Source organism: Gobius niger (assembly GCF_951799975.1).
Source record: "Gobius niger genome assembly, chromosome: 13".
NCBI lineage: Eukaryota > Metazoa > Chordata > Actinopteri > Gobiiformes > Gobiidae > Gobius > Gobius niger.
In genome coordinates this window covers 16,658,818-16,678,476 of record NC_136864.1, presented here as the reverse complement: position 1 = coordinate 16,678,476, position 19,659 = coordinate 16,658,818, and the positions used below count along the sequence as shown (strand labels likewise).

The window sequence follows — 19,659 nt, the reverse complement described above, 5'->3', positions numbered from 1 at the left end:
ACAACAAAAAGCCACTGAAAACACAACAAAAAGTCACTGAAAACACAACGAAAAAACAAACTAAAATCACATTTGAAAAAGCAACAAAAAAGTTAAGACCTGTTTTGTCGGTCTTGGCTTTCAAATAAGGCGCTACACTGGCATAGAGGCTGTGATTTCTTCAGTCGAGAAGCTTTTAGATTTGGGTAAAGCCGAACCGGAGAAAATGTGCTTGGTTAAGGTGGGGGTTAAGAGGTTAAGTGCCCTTTCGATGATGTAGTGGGGTGACTGGAAAGGAACGCTGTGGAAAGTACGATAGTGCAAAGAACCATAGATTTCTAAACATCAAACAAAAAAACCAACAATGATTTTTCCACCAAATCAGAAAAAAGGAGTCACAGAGAGTTCGGGAATCTCCCTCAACCTAAAAAGTTTGTGAAACACTGAACCAGACCACACGTTTCTATTGACTCCTAGGGGCCTCTCGAGACCCGTTACGGCCCAATCCCCCAAAAACTTCACAAACGAGAATCATAAAGGCAGTTGCGCTACAGCGGTAATGATACACACACTGTTATTGTGCTAGCGCTAGTGGCAGCAAACAGTCATTAAGCTAACCTGCACCTGGGGACACTGAGGTGGGCCTGAAAAATGAGAGCTATTTTAAACACGTAAGAAGCGCACAGCTCAGAGGTCTCACGATTGTATTTTTAATAAAACTGCAGAGGTTGTTTGCTTCTTTCCTGTGGTGAACTTTGGCGTCTTCATTTTCACTCACACTGTATGCTGACGACACACAGTTATACATCTCCTCCAAACCCACCGCCCACAGCTTCCTCCTCAGTTCCTCTCCCTCTATCTTTCAGAACTCCGGCCCTGGCTCACATCCATATTTCTTAAATTAAACACCGACAAGACATTGCTCATGGTTGTGGCTGCCAGACAACTGCTCCAGAAGGTTGGGGATCTGGTGCCATTGACGGCAACAACATCTGCCCGTCCCCATCGGTCCGCATTGCAACCTGGGTGTCATCCTTGATTCCAGCCCGTTGTTTTGAACCACACAAGTCAGCCTTCTTTCACCGCAGGAACATCTCACGCCTCCGCCACTCACTGCAGAAACGCTCCTACACGCCTTCATAACCATACAACTGGGCTATTGCAATGGAGTCCTGTCCGGTATCCCTCAAAAGCTCCTGGACAGGCTCCAATACATCCAAAACTCCTGACTCACACCAGGCCCTGGCAACACATCACCCCCACACTCACCCATTCACACTGGCTTCCTTTAAATGAGGCATTGCCCTGGCCTATAGGCTGTGAACAAAAACAATGCAAAAAAGTCCCCAAAACATGATGAAAAAGTCAATGAAAACTCGACGAAAAAGTCATGAAAACACAATGAAAAAGTATCTGAAAACTCAAAGAAAAATCCTTGAAAACACAACGAAAAAGCCATGAAAACAACTTGCCGGAAAACCAACAATATCATTAACAATATCCTCGAGTAACGTGATACAAAACAACTAAATTCACAACCGAAAAGCTGTTTTGTAGGTCTTCGCTTTCAAACTCTGCCACCAGGGTCCTGATTCAAACCAGGCCCTGGAAACACATCACCCCCTCACTCATCCATTGACACTGGCTTCCTGTAAAACACCGCATTCAGTACAAAGTCCTTCTCCTTACTTACAAATCCCTCCACTCCCAGGCCCCTCAGTACCTGTCTGACCTCATCCACGTTTACACTCCCTCCCGGTCTCTCCGCTCCTCCTCCTCAGCTCAGCTCACTGTTCCCCACTTCAGGTTGCGGACCATGGGAGAGAGCGCTATGGGTGTCTTGAAAAGCGCTATATAAATCCAAGAGATTAGTAAAATGGATGAGTACGCCACTCTTCCACCACTTGAACTAATTCGTACAGATTCTCAAGATCAGGACTAAACTGGAACTCAAGAAAGGTATTACGATGAGGTCAACCAAACATCGTCTCAATATAAAACTGTGGCCCACTGTATTGCAAATGAAATGGAAACAGGATCTGTGATATTCTGCGCAGACCAAGTGTTGCCTCAGTTTGCCCCCAGCTCAAAGAAAGCTGGCTGTGTCCAGGTCTGCGTTTGATGGATCACCCTCATCAGACTGTTGGCCCAAAGTGAACAGTGTGGTATAATTGAAGTGCGGTTTAGATTCAGAGCTGGGGCTTAATTCCACTTTTGGAAAACTGGGCCAACAAGGTTCAAGACTGTGCTGTCAATCACAGGAGGTGCCGAGTGAGTTTTGGACAGGTGCCGAGAGTGGGCGGGACATCTTCAGAGAGAATAGGGGTTTAATAGCGGTCTAACATTCGGGAGTTCACTTGGAAGAGAGCGTCATCGAAAAAGGTTCTCAAGCTGTCACCTATACTGGGTCATTTTAGCATTGAGTGAGGAGGCTTTGTCCATCCATCCATCCATCCATCCATCCATCCATCCATCCATCCATCCACCATTGCACCAGCCCCTATGGCTCCTCCTGCAGGTGATGGGTCCACGGAAGGATGGCCTCACGATTCAAACTGGGCCTGTTGGTCTCTCATAAGGGGCTTCTGAACCGCTCTTTGTCTGGCCCGTCACCTAGGACCTGTTTGCCACAAGGGGCACGAAGCCCGACAACAGAGCTCCCAGGATCATTCGGGTGCTCAAACCCCTCCACCATGTAAAGGTGGCGGTTTCAGGAGGGGAGGAGGCTTTGTCAACAACAAAATTGGCATGTACTGTTTTACTAGGAAGGATTTATCTTGTTTTTATCTTGTTTTGTAAATCACACATGTGTTGTTACTTTTCACAGTTGACGTGTCTCAAAGAGAGGTGTTAATTGTTTTATTTTTTTCAAATGTGTGAAACATGAATTTTACGCAGGTACAATTATGTTGATGTACGCTGGAAGCACAACATAAAAATAACTTTGATTTTTTTACTGAGAGACGTGCCGGTGTCAGACTTGCAAAACAGAAAATGTGTCAGGCGCCTTAAGACATTAGCAATATCCTCGAGTAACTGAGCATTTATAGAATTGTTCTGTCACAAATCCTATTATGTTACGACCCCTGCAGCATCTCAACTGATTTATGTAGATTGGAAAGAATCACACGACCTACATGGAGGGGATGTATCAAAAAAAAGAACATGTACAGCAAGAGGAGAGATAAAAGTAAGGCTATGAGACTTCAGTCTAAGCATTGGGTCTATTTTGCAATGGTAAAACACTGTGTAATCTGCTGGTTCCTCACTTCCTATCTCCACCATATTCACCCACAGCTGAAGAAAAATGTAAAACTGGCCCACTGAGACATGCAGAAAACCTTTCACTCTCAGCTCCATTAATGGTATCAATTTAGGTTTGTCAAATCCGTTATTGTGGGAGGAAGCCGTTCAGAACCCACATGATGGACATGGTAACATCGGTGTGTTATAGATCTATATTTCAGCAAACGAGAGACGCATTTGAGAGAGGCAATATTGACACAAGATACATGTACAAACACAGTGTAAAGATGGATGTTTTATGACTAATCCAACGACAGGAGAGCAGGAGTTACAGTAGATTAGTGGCTAGAGCTTTCTTGATTGACGCCTTGTGTTTTACATTGAGGAGATGTTCAGGCCAATATATGAAAGGACTATTTATTTATATGATGACATTATCAGTGGTGTACAAAAAAAAATCTAAAATTATTTTTATCTTCTTATCTTTGTGATAAAAACCTATGTTAGAGTGTGTTTACACGCGCTCGAGTAACCTGGTTATTAGGCTTATCCTGGTCATGACAATATTATGGAAATGATGTTTACATGCATCCAAGAAACCAGGGCACTCATATCTCCATTTACAAGAGCAACTCCAGTAAAGATACAGACGGCATCTCTGTAATCACCCATATATGGTCATGTTTGATAACAGTTAAGGGGGAAAACAATTTGGAGAAAAATCTATTCAAAAACTGCTTTAACACATGCTGAATTATGATTATAGTTTTCTACTAAATAATGATGCACAGACATGTAGAGGAGCAAAGTGGTTCAACTGGCCATAAATACATAAATAACAGAGAATGCTAACATGATGCTTCATGTTAGCATTGTAATAATGCTAACACTAGCTAGCGCTAGCTACGACTGCCGTTTTTTCTCTTCTACTTAACAATCTGCTGTGAATAAACATCCATATGGACCCGATTTAGCCTTGACTTTATTTGTATGTGATTAAAAAGAAGAAAGAAGAAAAAGGCTAAAAAGAAAAATTGTGTTTTCCAAAAGATTCTGTTTTCCCCCTTCTATGACATGATGCCGTCTGTATCTATTCACCTTATTCCACCCCATCCACTTTTGACTCCTTTTGCTTTGTCTCGGCACTTCCGTAGTCCTGACACTTCTGGTCAAGCGCGAAGCCCGTTCATTAAGCAGAGAACGAGGGAAAAAGCTCACCGCTCAAATCTGATGAGTAGACTGATTTGTGTAAAAATGTCCAATGTTCATTTGCACCAACAAGTCAACACTTCCCCAGCCCCAGAAAAGGGGCGGGCACAATTCATGGCGGCGCCCACGCGAGCCTCCGGAACAAGGTGAATATTGGCTATTGAGGGTCCAGAGAGGGGTGGAGCTAATATGGTGAGAAGCTACTATATGTAATGTTGCAAACGTATGCCTTTCTCTGACATTTCTCTAGCACAGGCAAGAGAACTATCGAAATTCTTTACCAGCTTCAGCGACAGATATTAAAATATAAAAAATGAAATAAAATTGGTTTGATCTGAAAGCAGCGCTGACTTCCAGCAGAGATACTATGGAGCAAAAAAAGTAGTCGTTTTTTAAGGCTACTTTTTAGAAGATACAAAGTTTTAAAAGTCCAAGAACCAGATGAAATGGCTGTTGGAAAGTTTTTGCTCCTGACATATCTGTTTCAAAAGTTCGCACATGCTCAGTACATCAGAAATGGTGAAAAAACAGGATTCTGTGTAAGACAAAACCAGGAAACTAAAAATCCCAAGTCTGTTTCTGGACCAGATAACACTGATCGATTACAAAAATTAGCAACATTTATATTTAACTGTTGATTATATTAGCCGACGAATCATGATCTTACTCATTGCCGCGCTACGTTAAGTTCATAAACAAAGTAAATGTTGCATGACATTAAATGTGATATAGAACAGAGACGCGGTTCCTTGCTTCAGCACCTCCATAAAAGCACGGCTCTATTGTAATGCAGCCGAGAGCTAATGGTGCGTGACATTGACATTCTGGCTCAGTGTGTTTGGACTCCACTACCTGATTCTCACTGTGCAATCTGATAAAACAGTGCACACAACACCAAGATGGGAGCTGGCATGAGAGAAGCACGCAGGAGAGAAGCAGAGCACTCTATGTCCCTCTAAATCTATAAATACACTGGGCGCATTATACCCTAAAAGCATCGCAATCGTCCCGAGGGCTGCCCAATGTGACGCTGCCATTTCACCAAGACCCAGAATGTCTGAGAGCCGGGGCCTTGGACTCAATCCTGTCTGGCGATTCTCCACAGCTCGCAGCGGTTCACAAATATGGATCTTCATTGATTGTTATATCAAAGCAAAGGCGGAAAAGTACTCAGTTACATCAAACCAAGACCTGGAGTATCTTTTTGAAGTAACGATTCTGGAGTGGTTTTATTACACCATACTTTATACTATTTTAAAGTTAACAGCTCTCTTAACATGTAATTACTCTTTACACTGTGCATAAATCTGTAGGCCTAATCGACAATATAATATGGCTCACTATGTTTAGATTTCCACTGTTGTGGGATTTTGGTGGAGAGTATGAAAACTATAGCCTATATTTTTGGAAACCTCATGGTATATGCAATGAGAAAAACAATGTTTCCATTTGCCCTTGTCATTTGGTAAAGTTGTGCAATTAAACCATTTTCCTATTTAATTAGAGTAAATGGGGAGTTCTGGTCATCGCTACGGTAACACCATGAAACAAATGACAAGGGTTTCATTGACTTTTTTTATTTGAACGTCCAAATGGAATTTTCTGCCAAATTTAGTACATTTTCACCAAACAACGTTTTTTAAATGTTTGTTTTTCTGAATGCTTTTTTAACAATAATAATTATAATGCATCGGTTTTATATAGTGCTTTTCTGGACACTCAAAGACGCTTTACATTGCATTATTCACTCACACCATATTGGTGTGTACTGTTGTAGCCACAGCTGCCTGGGGTAGACTGACAGAAGTGACTGACACTCACTCAGTCACGACTCCCATCCAAGTACTGACCAGGCCCTTCCCTGCTTAGCTTCCCAGGTCTGACGGGATTGGCCAGAGCAAAGGCGGTATGGCCACCTATTTAAGTTTTCATAAATGTATAGTTTTGATGATTACATAGTGAACCGCACCAATATCTTTATTGTGACAAATGAAAGTTTGTTAAGTTTGATTATTTTTTTATTTTTTTTTATATATATATATATATAAATATATATATATATATATATATATATTCTCAACAATTAAAAATTGATCTAATTCTGTAGAGTATTCTTTGGAAATATACTTTAAAATAATATAACTAAAAGATAAACAATCAAACTAATATAACAATTTTGAAAGTAAATGTAAAACGAGTGCAGATAAAACAGTTAAGATACTTTCATGAGCTCGGCTAAAAATAACTGTTTTCAGCCTTGTTAGAGTTGAGGCCTGTCACATCTTCTGCAAGACTTTCCTGATTTCAGCCGCATAAAACCTGAAACACAGTCTCACCATATTTAGTCCTTACTCTAGAACCAGCAGGAGTCCACCCCCTGAGGTTCTAAGAGCCCGAGATAGTTCATATGGCTCTAACATGTCTAAAGTGGAGAAAAACATCCAGAAATATGACCAGAAAAAGACTTGTAAAGATAAGATGAGGTCAGGCTCAGTGAGAAAACGTCTGAACAAATGTGCTGTAACTAAACTGTAGGTGTAGTCGCTCAGTCCCAAACGCTGCTGCTGCTAGACTGAACTGCACACACTGTGTTCACAGACAGATTGGAGTGAATGTTTGTTTCTGTGGAGGACCAGCCCACTCTTGTGCCACATCTCATCCTGTCTGCTCCTCCATTTCCCCCAGAACACTCCAAACAAACATGCACCTCGCTTCAGAAAGTATAAGATCACCATAAAACAATGGGAGCACACAGCTTAATAAAATATGTATCGAAGCTGTAGCTAAAACTGCTCTTTCCTGGTGCTGCTTTTCATCATTGAATTCACTTTTGAAGAAACACATAATTACACCCTGGTCTTTAATTCTTTCGTCCATGTTTGCTAGTGTACTGGCATTTATAATGGCATATTTAAATGAACTCTTCTGAAGCTGAGGTCTTCAACTCTTTTCCCCTGTGAAGTATACCTTTACAGAACAAAATTGACAGGGATTGCTGCTAGCTAATAATATCCTTGGAAATATCTGAAAATAAATGTAGTTTCTGCTCAATACTATACTGTAATTACCAAAAAGATATGGTGGAATGTGTACAATGCTCAAACTGTTGCCACTTGACCCCTGATAAAGCGAAAAAGGATCGATGGACTGGTGGATGTGTTGTGCTTTTGGTGTACAGAGAAAATACATCTACTCATCCATCTATTCACTTTCTTCTGCTTTATCCAGGGGCCAGGTCACAAAGGCAGCAGTCTGAGCAGAGATGCCCAGACTTCCCATATCCATTGCACACACTTCCTCCAGCTTTGGGGATTCTGAGGCGACACCAGGCCAGCTCAGAGACATAGTTCCTCTAGAGTGTCCTAAGGCTCCCCCGGGGAGGCGAACATCCGAAATAGAGGCCCGAGACCTCTGCTGGCTCTTCTCGAGTTGACGGAGCAGCGGCTCTACACCAAGCTCGTCCCAGGTGACTGAGCTCCTCACCCTATCTCTTAGGGTGCACCCAGTTACCCTGCCAAGGAGAACATGTGGAGAGCGATAGGAAAGGGGGTGGAAAAAAGCTTCAGTAGGAGCTCGCAAACTGCTGGTTCAATACACATGAAACACAGTAATACAGTAAAAACACATTACCGTATTATCCATCTAATTATACATAACTATTTACTGCAGTAAATTCTCAGCTCAGTCAAATCAACACTGAGGTATTAACCGGTACTTCTGAGATGTTGAAGACGAAATCATCAAATTAGTCTTTTGAGATGGTGTTTTTCAAACATTAATTAAACATCAGTGAGACAGACAACTAACTTGTTCACCTGTACATCAGTGTATTCACTAGAGCAAATACTCTAAGAAGAACAATAAGACGTGCCAATATGTGCCTATTTTAGTTGGTATCCCATACTGGGACGAAAACATGCCAGTTTTGTGGGAGGACTTTTAAAGAGAACAGATTACGCAATTCTTCGAAAATGAAAGCTGTACAAAGTCAGGTAATGCTTGTCAATCTTAATGTTCAGAAGCCTAGTGCAGGTGGAGAGAACATTTAAAGAAAGAAAAAAAATCAATATTTGAGTAAAACGTGTCCAACTGTCCTCCTCCACTTCACAGAGTAGGCTTCAGAAACATTTTTAAATTTACCAGTGCAGCCCAATGACCTCATTACATCACCAATAATGTTTTAATGCAAACATTGAAACATCCCACATAAAATCAACACTCATTTCAAGCCTGGTTTTCGATGGTATTTGCTCTGTATTTTTGGGAAAGCGCACATCCGGCATGTTCCTCTGACCACTGCTGAGGAGACTGAGTAACAGCAGGTCCTACGGGTGTGTATCTTAGTAATTCTGTCCTGGTCCACAAACTCCATCACCGAGAAACGGCATCTGTGAAAATCCCCGCGTTTCAACCTGCTGCGAGATATTAGATTACATGATATGCCTGTCAGAGGAACGTTTTCCCTCTCGTCGGACAAATCAGCAACCAGCAGTCTGTTCATGTTTAGTATCAGCTCCGCTCACTTTGGACCAGGGGCGAAGACAGTCCCAAAATGAGTCCCGGTCAGCCATGGTCCGACACGCTAACAACAAGTGGAAATGCAACAAAACAAGCGAAGATGGACACCATATTGTGCAGGTGGTGACAGAGAGCAAAGACCCCCGCCAAGGCACTGATTACATCTTGCAAAATTAAAGATAGTGCTCATTCTGGACAAAAGAACAAAATCTTGCAATAAAAAACTATGAATCCACTGATGAGATTATAATAAATAAATCATCCAACATATCAACATAAATCATGTTTTTAATATTCTCTTTGGAAAACACAGGGAGGCCGGCTGTACTTAGCCCTGTGTGAACTGTTTTAAATGCACCCTGCTAATGGTCTCTTTGATGAAGAAAAGGCTGAAGGGACCTTAAACACACACGCATGAATTGCCAAGCGCTGCACCACTGCACTAAGCCTTGGAAAAACTTCAGCTTCAGAGCTCCAACATCCCCGGTCTCAAAAAGCCGCTGGCAGAACAGAGCAAAACAGAACGGGGATTGAGAGAGAACAGCCGGGCTGCATTTCCTCTCATTTAAAATGTTTCTGACACACGACCGGCTCATCCCAAAACCAGCATTACTTAGGTTTAACTTTTTATCATCTTCAAAGAGGCAGACTGATTAATACGTGATCAATATAGGCTGATACGTAATGAAACTAAGGCGCAAAACGATCAATGTTTTTCAGTGCTCAGCTTGAGTGATAATATTGACCAATGAGAGACTTGCCAATGAATAATTCTCTAATTACTGTCGGAACAACTTAACTTAGGGACGAGGTCTATGACAAATTACAAACTCAATAATGTTACTAATGAAGCACGCAATCAGACCATCCAAATACCTTAGTCACCTACACACACAAGAACACACAAAGAAAAGATTTATTTTTGTTACGCAACCATCTGGAGAGGCAGGAACTACTGAAATACACCCCAGTTTTATCCAAGAATAAGTTAAGTTCAGCCTACTTTTGTACAGTTCCGTATCTGATCAAACAAAGAAAATCATACGCTGCTATGAGGTTGTTTTATTTGGTCGCTTCTCGTGGGATGAAATGAGAAAATGTATTTAGAGAATTTCGATGCAGAAACTACTAACTTTAGTTTTCCTTTCTCTTTGTCACAGTACAATTCATCATTTGACAAAAACTTTCCGAGCAATTTGAAATTTGACTTTTTTGATCATTCAAAGTGGCTTACAGAACAACAAAAGATAATCTGCATAAAACTACACAAAAGAAAATGGAAATATAAAAGTAATCCCACAGATCAGCGGTTCAAACTTTTCATATAAAGAACTGCCTTGTGAAATATTTAGCTTTCCAACCTTACCTGCAGGGCAAGACTAACTCTAAATTTGGAGTAAACTGGTCCAAACCTGGGCTAAAATGGGCCGACACCTGGACTTAATCATGACTAAAGTGGGTACATACTGAAGCATACATGAAACTGTATCTGATTCGGATAAATAAACTGTCAGAGGAGCCTGAGTACCACAGTCGGAGAACCACAGTTTCTCCTGAGCCCTGTGGTTGAACGTGTGCCTGGTCTGAGCAGCCCCGCGCAGACAGATGGAGTGATGCCATCTTTCTCGCACCACACAGCAGTAAATTGCCTCGCCACGGGAACATGGACGCAGCTCTGAGCCGGGCCAGAGTGGACTTACAAGAGCCACGTTGAAGATGAAAAGGGATTGATTGCCAATGATACAGCGAGCAGCGAGAGAAATGTGACGGCGGAAGTGTGTGCGATTGAGAGAAGAAGCAGAGGGAGGTAACCCATCCCGGCAGTTTACGCTCATTAGCCCAGCTCAGGCTTTGAGGCTTTATACATCGGCAACAAGCTTAGAGAGAATACACAGACTACTGGAGACGTTATGTTTACTCACATTTAAAAGCATTACAGTAATTATTTCACAACAAACCACCCCTAATGACTACTGGGAATCCTTGTTAGTGTCTTCTCAAACCAAAGTGGATCATCCGACTCCGCAAGCAACTGGACTTCCGTAACACAAAACACAAAAGACTATATTTTTTGGATAATGACACATCCTGCCTGCCTCCACAGCCCCCCGTACCCAGGCAGAGCTCATTAAACACAGATGAACGCCAAAGAAAAATCAAGGCAGCTCAGGGTTATAATAATAATATGGCAAGAGTGAAACAAGTTGGTGATTTTATATGAGTAAAATCACGATATCACTGTGAACTCTTTAAATATGAGAAGGTGCATTGGCATTTGAGACAGCACTTAAAATATGAACTGATAAACTCACACAAGAACTCTGCCTCCGGCTCTAGAGACGGGGCGATTCCACTCGGTCCCAGAGGAGGAGCACAAAATGCGTTTTTTGTCAGGGAAATGATGCTGAGAATGAACTGTATTTTTGGTTTTATTGTTCTCTTGTGACTTGAGGAGGACACTGACGTGGCTGTACTGTTGTTTGCATTGTCAGATGAGGACAGACTCAAAAATCTGTTCAAGCCAGCTTATTTGCCTCAGTTTTTGTTAAATGCTTGGCTTCAACACAAGAGGAACCCCCTTTGACTGTCATAAGCTCCTGTGGGCTGGACACCAAATAAACTCAAACTCAAGAATGCACTTACGATCAAGTTTGTGGAGGTACAGAGGTCGTGTTAAAGGATTTTATATACAACAAGACCCCATGCAGCACGAGGCAGGATATTTAGTAGCCTGGCCAGACAGAGCACACCCTCTTGTGCGCATTAACCATCTAAATGAATGGCCCCTAAATACCAAAAGAAACATGGTGGCTTTCTTGAGAACATGAAAAAGAATGAAAACTCACACAAAAGACGCAGTTTTGCGAACAAGTCTTTCAAATCTAAATGTGACGTGTTACAATTCTGCATCTGCAGTTCAATTGATCAAAACGTGTTGGATGAATGACTGGCAGAGAGGAGGGTCCCAGACGCTCCAGCTTTTGAACAGAAAGTAGTAGCTGTCCAAACTTCATGAACCTAATTAATGAATATATTTGTGATTTCTGCTTTGTCCGTTTTATTTTTCATAATGTTGTCAAAGGGTATTGATTCAGTGCACTGAATGACACATGTACAGTGGGGGGGGAAAGTATTTGGCCGAAATCCAAAAGAAAGTCTATGGCAAACTGACCAAATACTTTTTTTCCCCACTGTATATGAGTGGGGTCCTCACATTTTGTCCAGCTTGTGCTTTGAACTTCAGATGTCATCTTGAGTTTTCTTACTTGTCTAACAAATGCTTCGCTTTCCCCGCAAGGTATGTTTGTATATAACTGTACTTCATGCATGTTGGTGTAATTATTTGTAAATAGTGTATGGAAGATTGTCACATGACCATCCAATCAGTATTTATGGCCACCTGGTGCTGCTTTTTTGAGCATATGCCCTGAGGAGTCAGAGTGCTCCAGATCCTCTTTTTCCTTTGTTTGCAATTTTATTTTGTTTGGGATTGTGCAACCCCAGCTTATACCATTATTGTTTGATGTCTGTCAATCCTTGCCACATTATTATTGCAACAGCTTTTCCAGATACTTCAGTCATTTGTAGTTTTCTGTCATCTCAAACAGACTTACAAAGCACACAATGCTTGTCAAAATAGTTGGCTCCTCCTGAACTTTATGATGTCTGTTCTGTTGTACTAACACAATAATACAAATACAGTTCCCATCAAGCGACCTGAATGGATCGATCGAGAACACTCAAAAGACAAATGTCCAGGAAAACACAGTTCCGCTCAGCAGACAGCGTCAGCTCCTCTTATATAATAAGAGATGGGTATCACAGAGTTACATAACAGTGAAGAATGACAGATATTTCTAACACCGTCAGAAACCCGTCTTACACTCAGTGGGCAAAATGAAAGGATGCCAGCTCAAGAAATGTTGTTCAAAAAAAATGTTATACTTTCGGAGACAAAGCCGGTGAATCACTAGGGAAAAGAAGGTCAGCGGGAGCAACTTAAATGAAAATGTAATCAGAGGAACAACGTCGTACACTGTGATAGGCTCATTAGTCATTACAACTGAATACGATGGATGGCATTTAAATTAAGCTGTCACTTTCCACCTACGACATCGTGTTTGTGTGAGAGTTTGACTATAATGTATGTCTTTATAATCCCTGAAACCACAGCTCTTTCAATTCTAAGTATACTTTTTTAGCAAACTGTGAAAGTGGAGAGAACTTACAGTCAACACACTTTCATTTGGTACAAAAACAACCATAGCTAATGCAAAAGTGACAGACTTATGGAAAAATGTCAACGTTTGTTTGTGAGAATATTATTGTACTTGCAAGGTTATGTATAGATACGACATTTAGAGGAACCTGTTTTATCATTAAAGGTCCTATATCATGCAAAATCGACTTTATAGAGCTTTTAGCCATGTTGTTATGCTATTTCCTTATCAAAAACACCCCCAGAGTGGTTTGTGGCTTCATTCACGCAGCTCTCAGTAATCCTCCTGAATCCTGCTCTCTGAGCAGCTGCTTCTCCCTCTCCTGGTGAACGACTGAGTGTTCAGTTGTGTCGTAACAGCGGAACGGAAGTGCTCAACGTCTGTAATGTAATGTCTTAATTCTATGCTTACGGCCTGATTTTAATTTGTAAACCACCCTTTTCATTATTTCTGTCGTAAGAGAGATGCAAAGAGAAAAAAATAAAAATAAAAAATAAAAATAAAGGATGTGCCCGAGGTGCTTCCAGGTCAGCTGAGGCCAAAACAAACACAGCCCCTGAGCGTCTGAACAGATCAGTCATGTTTGCGCTGCAGCTGAAGATGGAGCTCGTTGCAACTTATTCTGGTTGTTTTTCTGTGAGTGTCACTGATGGATGTTTGGTGAACCTTCGCCTGAATCAAAGTGGATTAACTTTTATAACCAACGCGAGTCCCATAATGTAAACAGCGATGGACCAGAGCGGTGAGTCAGTCCAAACGCGGGTTAGCGTATTAGCATGTGTGTTAGCCATTTATGAAGCTGTGTTGCAGATGTTGCTGTTTATTTATATTACGGTAAAGTATGTGCGGAGAGAGGGGGCGGAGTTAACTGAATCGAAGCGTTGTGTCTTCCGGGTTTGAAAAATACCTCCAGAAAACACTTATATTTATCACAAAAATGAGTGCTCAATAGCGGTAGAGGTACAATCATTCATATAAATGCCTATACTTAACTTTGGAATGGCTAAAATAGCATGATATAGATCCTTTAAAATCACTGTAAATTTAAAGCTGCACTTTATGATCGGAAAAATAGTAATTGTGTGTCTTAGCTGCAGCCCCCAAATGTGAAATGTTCAAAATTGCGCTATATTTAGAAACGAACATCACACGCGTCCATGTTTTAATGCTGTTAAAGCCGAACTAAGTAACTCAAGTGCCACTGCAGGTGTCGTAGCATGTTGACGTTTTTTACTCATATTGTACATCCAATTAAACAATGGAGATTTTTTTTTTCACTCAAACTTTACTGTAAATACTGTTAAAGTGGTGCTAGCCCGCAGTTAGCTTAGCCTGTTAGCTTCTTCTTCGTGATTCCATTAGTGTGTATAACTGTGGTTTTCTGGCCAGAGATACAGGGGGAGATGAAAGACTTCCCAATCATCCCATCAACACTTGTATTACCCCCAGAGGGACTATACGAAAAGGATTTATTAAGCTAAACAAGTTACTTAGTACTGCTTTAAATCAGTGGTAGATTTTAGTGTTCAGTGTATATTTCCTTCAGGGATAAAATATATGTTGTAGTGGACTGGACAGCATGGTGTAGTTTGTGAAATTCATGACCGCAAATCCTACTTTCCACAACCAAATCAGAATTGTATGACTTTTTTTGAAGGGTGAACTACAATGACATCAAAATGAATAAAGCATTGCAAGTCAACAGGCTCTTGACATCAGATAGCAGTCACTCATAAAGGAACTGGAATAGCTTTTGGGTCACCTGCCTTCACCTTATAAGATGCTGCTCACTCACAGCTGAATAGAAAATGCCTCCAAAGACGCTTCAGCCGACAACATATTTCTGTGGACATTGTCAGGGAGAGAAAATAGTCACACAACACACAAATCTGCTCTAAAAAAAATATATATCATAAAAAAAGCAGCCCGTCATGTCCCCCTCCATGTATTTCCCCCCAAAAGAGGGAGCAACCACCAGACAAAGAGCACGGTCAATAATTCAACACTGCTGCAATCCATTACGCTGCATTTATTATACATCGTGTGGCCAGAGACATGCCACGCAAGCCTGAGCACAAAATCTGCCCGCTCTGAGTCACATACTTTGCAGTACATCACGTAAAACCAACTGACTGGCACCGGCGCGAGTGAGAGGAGCCCACACAGAAAAACACAGGAGATCGAAGCACGACTCCTTCTCACCTCCCAAACGTGACAAAATGCAAAGTCTGCCACGTCACTGCAGTCACGCGTGCTAAGGAATGTTTTATGTGCCGTCAAGAATAGTGTAGGGATACAAGAATCAGGCTTATAATGAGTTGAATACTCCTAAAAAATAAAATCAGAACAGGTATTTAACACTCAAGGGAGCTCTGTACAGAAATGAAAAGAGGCTAATTACATTTTATCAAGCCTGACATGATGTAATCCAATGGGAAGAAAAGGGCGCGGCAGCAGAGCAATGGTCTAAGCATCTGCCCGGGAAACAGAAAGGCATGAGTTCGGGCCCAGCCTGAGCACATACAGTAATATGTCATTTCTCACAGGCAGGAATCGCATCCAGTGCAAGAAACACCAAAACACCATCACATGCACTCATAAATAAATGATAAACTCAAATAGGCCAGGGTTACACTGTCTGATGAAAAAGATATAGTAGTATTAAAATTAAGCATTTAGCAATTTCATTTATTAAGCAAATTTCCCAATAGTTACTGTAAATGCTGCCATTACTTAAAGGCACACAGCGTAATATTTTGGACTATACTGTGGTCAGCAATACAAAACATGCTCCTAATGACCACCTATACCAGGGGTTCCCAAACTTTTCAGGCCGGGATAATAATTTAAAGCAAAGCATTAAAAAGCTGGTTTAATGATGTTAGTTTGGATACTGAATTTTAATATTTGGCTTAATTTCAGTAAAATATGCTGTTTTTAATCAAAAATACATCAAATTCAATGTCAGAGTGCCAAAAATATTGACCCAAAATCATCTTGCGACCCCCACTTCAGTGTCTTGTGACCCACCCGGGGTCACTTTGGGAACCACTAATCTCCAGACAAAGAATATTATATTTTTGCAGTGGATACTATGGCCTAACCTATTTAAGTCCCATATTTGGCTGCCTTTAGTCAACATCACCATGACAACGGCCCTGCTCCCAGCAAAGTTACAGTCATGTCTTGGGAAAAATCAGCCAATCACGGCAGAAACACATTTCTTTTTTAACAATAAAAATATCTGTAATAACATAATAGCTCATATTTCATTCTATTTATTGGGTGAAATGTTACACGGCTGTAAAGCAAGACTAGAGAAATTGGCAGACTCAAAGATTCACATGCCTGATTATTTTGTGAGGATTTTATCATTCCTAAAGATGAAATATAGTGCAACAGCTATTGCACCATATTTCAAAGTTTTGCGTGGGAACTATATTGCGATACGGGGCGGGGTTCTTGAGAGGGGGTTGGGCTCACCTTCAGTTTGATAAACAGGATGAGGAAACATTATGCATTATGTTCTGATTCGGTTCTGAGAAGTGCCAGCTGTGCGTCCATGTGCATTCTGTAAGACTTCCACGCTACGAAGGTTACTCTTAAAGTTTGATCAAATGAAAAGAGTTTTTTAAAACTCCCTGCAACTACCTGTGCAACATGCTCTTTGGCTCATCAGTGCTCGAGTCACTGAGGGGTCAGGGAAAAGAGGGCAGCCCCCCCTATTCGGACGTCTATGCTGTCAGTGATCCTTCAGTGCTGAGTGAGGAGCTCAGGTGGTGTGATTAAATGAGACTGATGTAAATGGATGCAGACCATGATGAACGCTGCTCACTCACCTCCATGCTGGTGAGATTACAGCGGTGAGTCCCAGCGAACCAGCCGTTGTTCGAGCACTGGTCAATGTCCACATCCTGCAAGTTCACGTCCACACGTACAACACCCCTGCAGCAACGGGAGGAAACACAACACATGAGATACACTGATGGTTCACGGAGTACTCAGACCCCTCAATCAATGCCTCTTTTATGGTATAGCACTGATATTGTCTTCACTATACATCATATATATCTGTGATACAGTATGTAGGGGAGAGTGGGAGGGTTGGCCCCTGGGGAGCATTCAGTGTTTTAGAGCTAATAAAAGAGACCAGGCTAAACTGAAAGGTCATGGTCGTAGAGCCTGATGTCACAAACTGATGTCACTAACTCACCTTTCAGCAAAAAAATTCAAACATACCAACTTTTGTAAACTTTTGGTTATAAGTGAGTCAACTTTCTCATTGAAGAACTTAACTTTAATTTCTCATCACTTCCAGGATGAACAGGCATAATCTAAAGCCTAGTTAGGTATCTTAATCATTGACTACAGGCCATGTGTTTTTGGCAGGAGGTGAATGTACCAAGCCTTTTATCCTTTCACACATGTTTTGGTAAAGTCCCCAACTCTGAGGAGTGACTAAAGAAGTGGAGCTGGTTTGTTATTGTGGATCTTCTGTTTTGTTTGCAAACCCAGTTATGGAAGACCTTCATTAGAATTTATTAATCCAGAGACCGTTGTTCTCTCTCTTTATCTATAGGAGGCACTGACAGATCTGATCCATCTATCTGTATCCTGTAGATCTTGATGGTTATCAAGTTCAGTAAGACAAGTCCAGTAATGACGAACACTACGTGTTTTTGGTTTCTATGTGAATTACCTGTTTCATGTTTCAGTATTGTAACTTTTACCAAATTAAAAAATAGTAATTCTATAAGATATCATAAGACATCAGATAAATGTTAGCGTGTCAACCTTCAGAATAGAGGTCGAACGTTCCCTTTGGACTGTCCCAGTCTATCCTGACGCACCAGGCAATTCTCCTGTGTTTATTCTAAACTGTGTTTATTCTAAACTGGAGATTTCTTTCAAATGTATTTCAAATAAAGAGGAAGAAGTGTGTATGGCTGGCCGGGCTAGTCCCAAACTTTCCCGGCCATGGGGAGAGTTGAAACAAATCATTGCAATAATTTTAATTCAATTTATTATGTTTGTGTTGAATATTTAAGCCTCATGATTTAGAGGCCTCTGCCATGTCTCTACATGGTTCTGGAGAGTGTACATACTTAGTATCGTGCCAAAATGTTGAAAGCCTTGGCAGTAAAAGCTAAGAAATGTCTAACGCGGCCCAATCCTCCCCGCTCTCCTCTACCTATTTGAACCAGGAGTTCTATGAAATCTTCCACAGATTTTATGAGAATTAAACAACAGCAAAGCTACAAGCCTAACGCAGCCTTTAATGGAGCTGTGAACAAGCAAAGCAAACAAGGCAACATTGAATATTTCCTGTTTTTCCCCACTAATGACAGGCTTACAGTTTAGAGAAGTGTAATGGGTTTGTGGTAGCTTTAAATACTTCTGCAGTCATTGTGAAGTCTTTCATTTTTCAAAGTATATATTTCCGCCATTTCAATCGCGTTTAATAATGTGGATATAATGTCATAATCATGAGTAGCTAAAATGTACAATTATAAAAGAGAGATATAACACACACGGATTGAAAGTGTATTATAAATTGTGCAAATTTAGTAATAAAAGATGATAAAGAAGAGCGTGTAGAAAATGAAGAGGATCTGAAACGAGGCATGAAAAATCATGATGCGTAAGAGCTGGAAAGAGTCAAGGTTGTAGTTGCAAAAGGATTAAGAATATAAAGGACTGAGTCACTGGTTCAATAAGATCAAAAGTGACAAGAGAGGAATGGGAGCAGAGGTACTCTACTTCAATGCAGTTCAGAATGGAAATGGATTCAGTATTAGTGGCACAAAAGTCTATTCATTTTTCAACTGTACACGGTCAATACTGCAGTTTGTGGCTTTAGGCTTATCATTCAGATGGAAAACTACTGCATATTGTGCTTATGCCAAACCTGGATAAGACGCTACTGAGTAGAGGCCAGTTCAAATTCCAACTTTCATTTTTTTTGCAGACCTCCAAGGTGAATACCAGAAATGAAATCCGTATTTAGCTCAATATACAGATTATTGAGCAAAGTCAGGAAGATAAAAGTCTGTCAAAACAATTACATGGATTATTGCTCAATTATGATCTATAAAACCTTGCAGATTTGTTTTTTTTAGAAGGAAAATAGGCTGCCTATTGCTTTTCATGCTTGGGTCCAAAATAAATGTGTTGGCTCACACCTACTGGGTAATTTCCAAACTTTGCATTAGGTTTTCCATTTTTTTATTCTTCCTTTTAATACTTCAAAGCCCAGAAGGAGCCGAGGCTTCTTTAAGTTTCACACAGGAAGAGCTGGTGGAACTGACTTGATCATCTACACTGGCTCATGCTTTGCCTTCCTGAGCCAAGACTCGGACTATTTATAGAGGCACCATCGTGGGCTGAAGATAAGGAGAAAAAGCTATTACCAAAGCAGATGAGGTAAACAGAATAAATCAATCCTTTGAAAATCACCACAGATTTGTGAGTCGTCGTGGCATGTTCT

General features: G+C 41.0%; 1 protein-coding gene across 1 annotated transcript in view; it reads right to left on the bottom strand.

Annotated features, from left to right (window-relative positions):
- LOC306972473 (metabotropic glycine receptor-like) overlaps positions 1-19,659 on the bottom strand; it is a 54,282-nt gene that overhangs the window by 31,917 nt on the left and 2,706 nt on the right. The window contains exon 2 of the mRNA XM_079569096.1: positions 17,012-17,117. Coding sequence (XP_079425222.1) covers positions 17,012-17,117 — 106 coding nt within the window. The remainder of the gene's footprint in view (positions 1-17,011; positions 17,118-19,659) is intronic.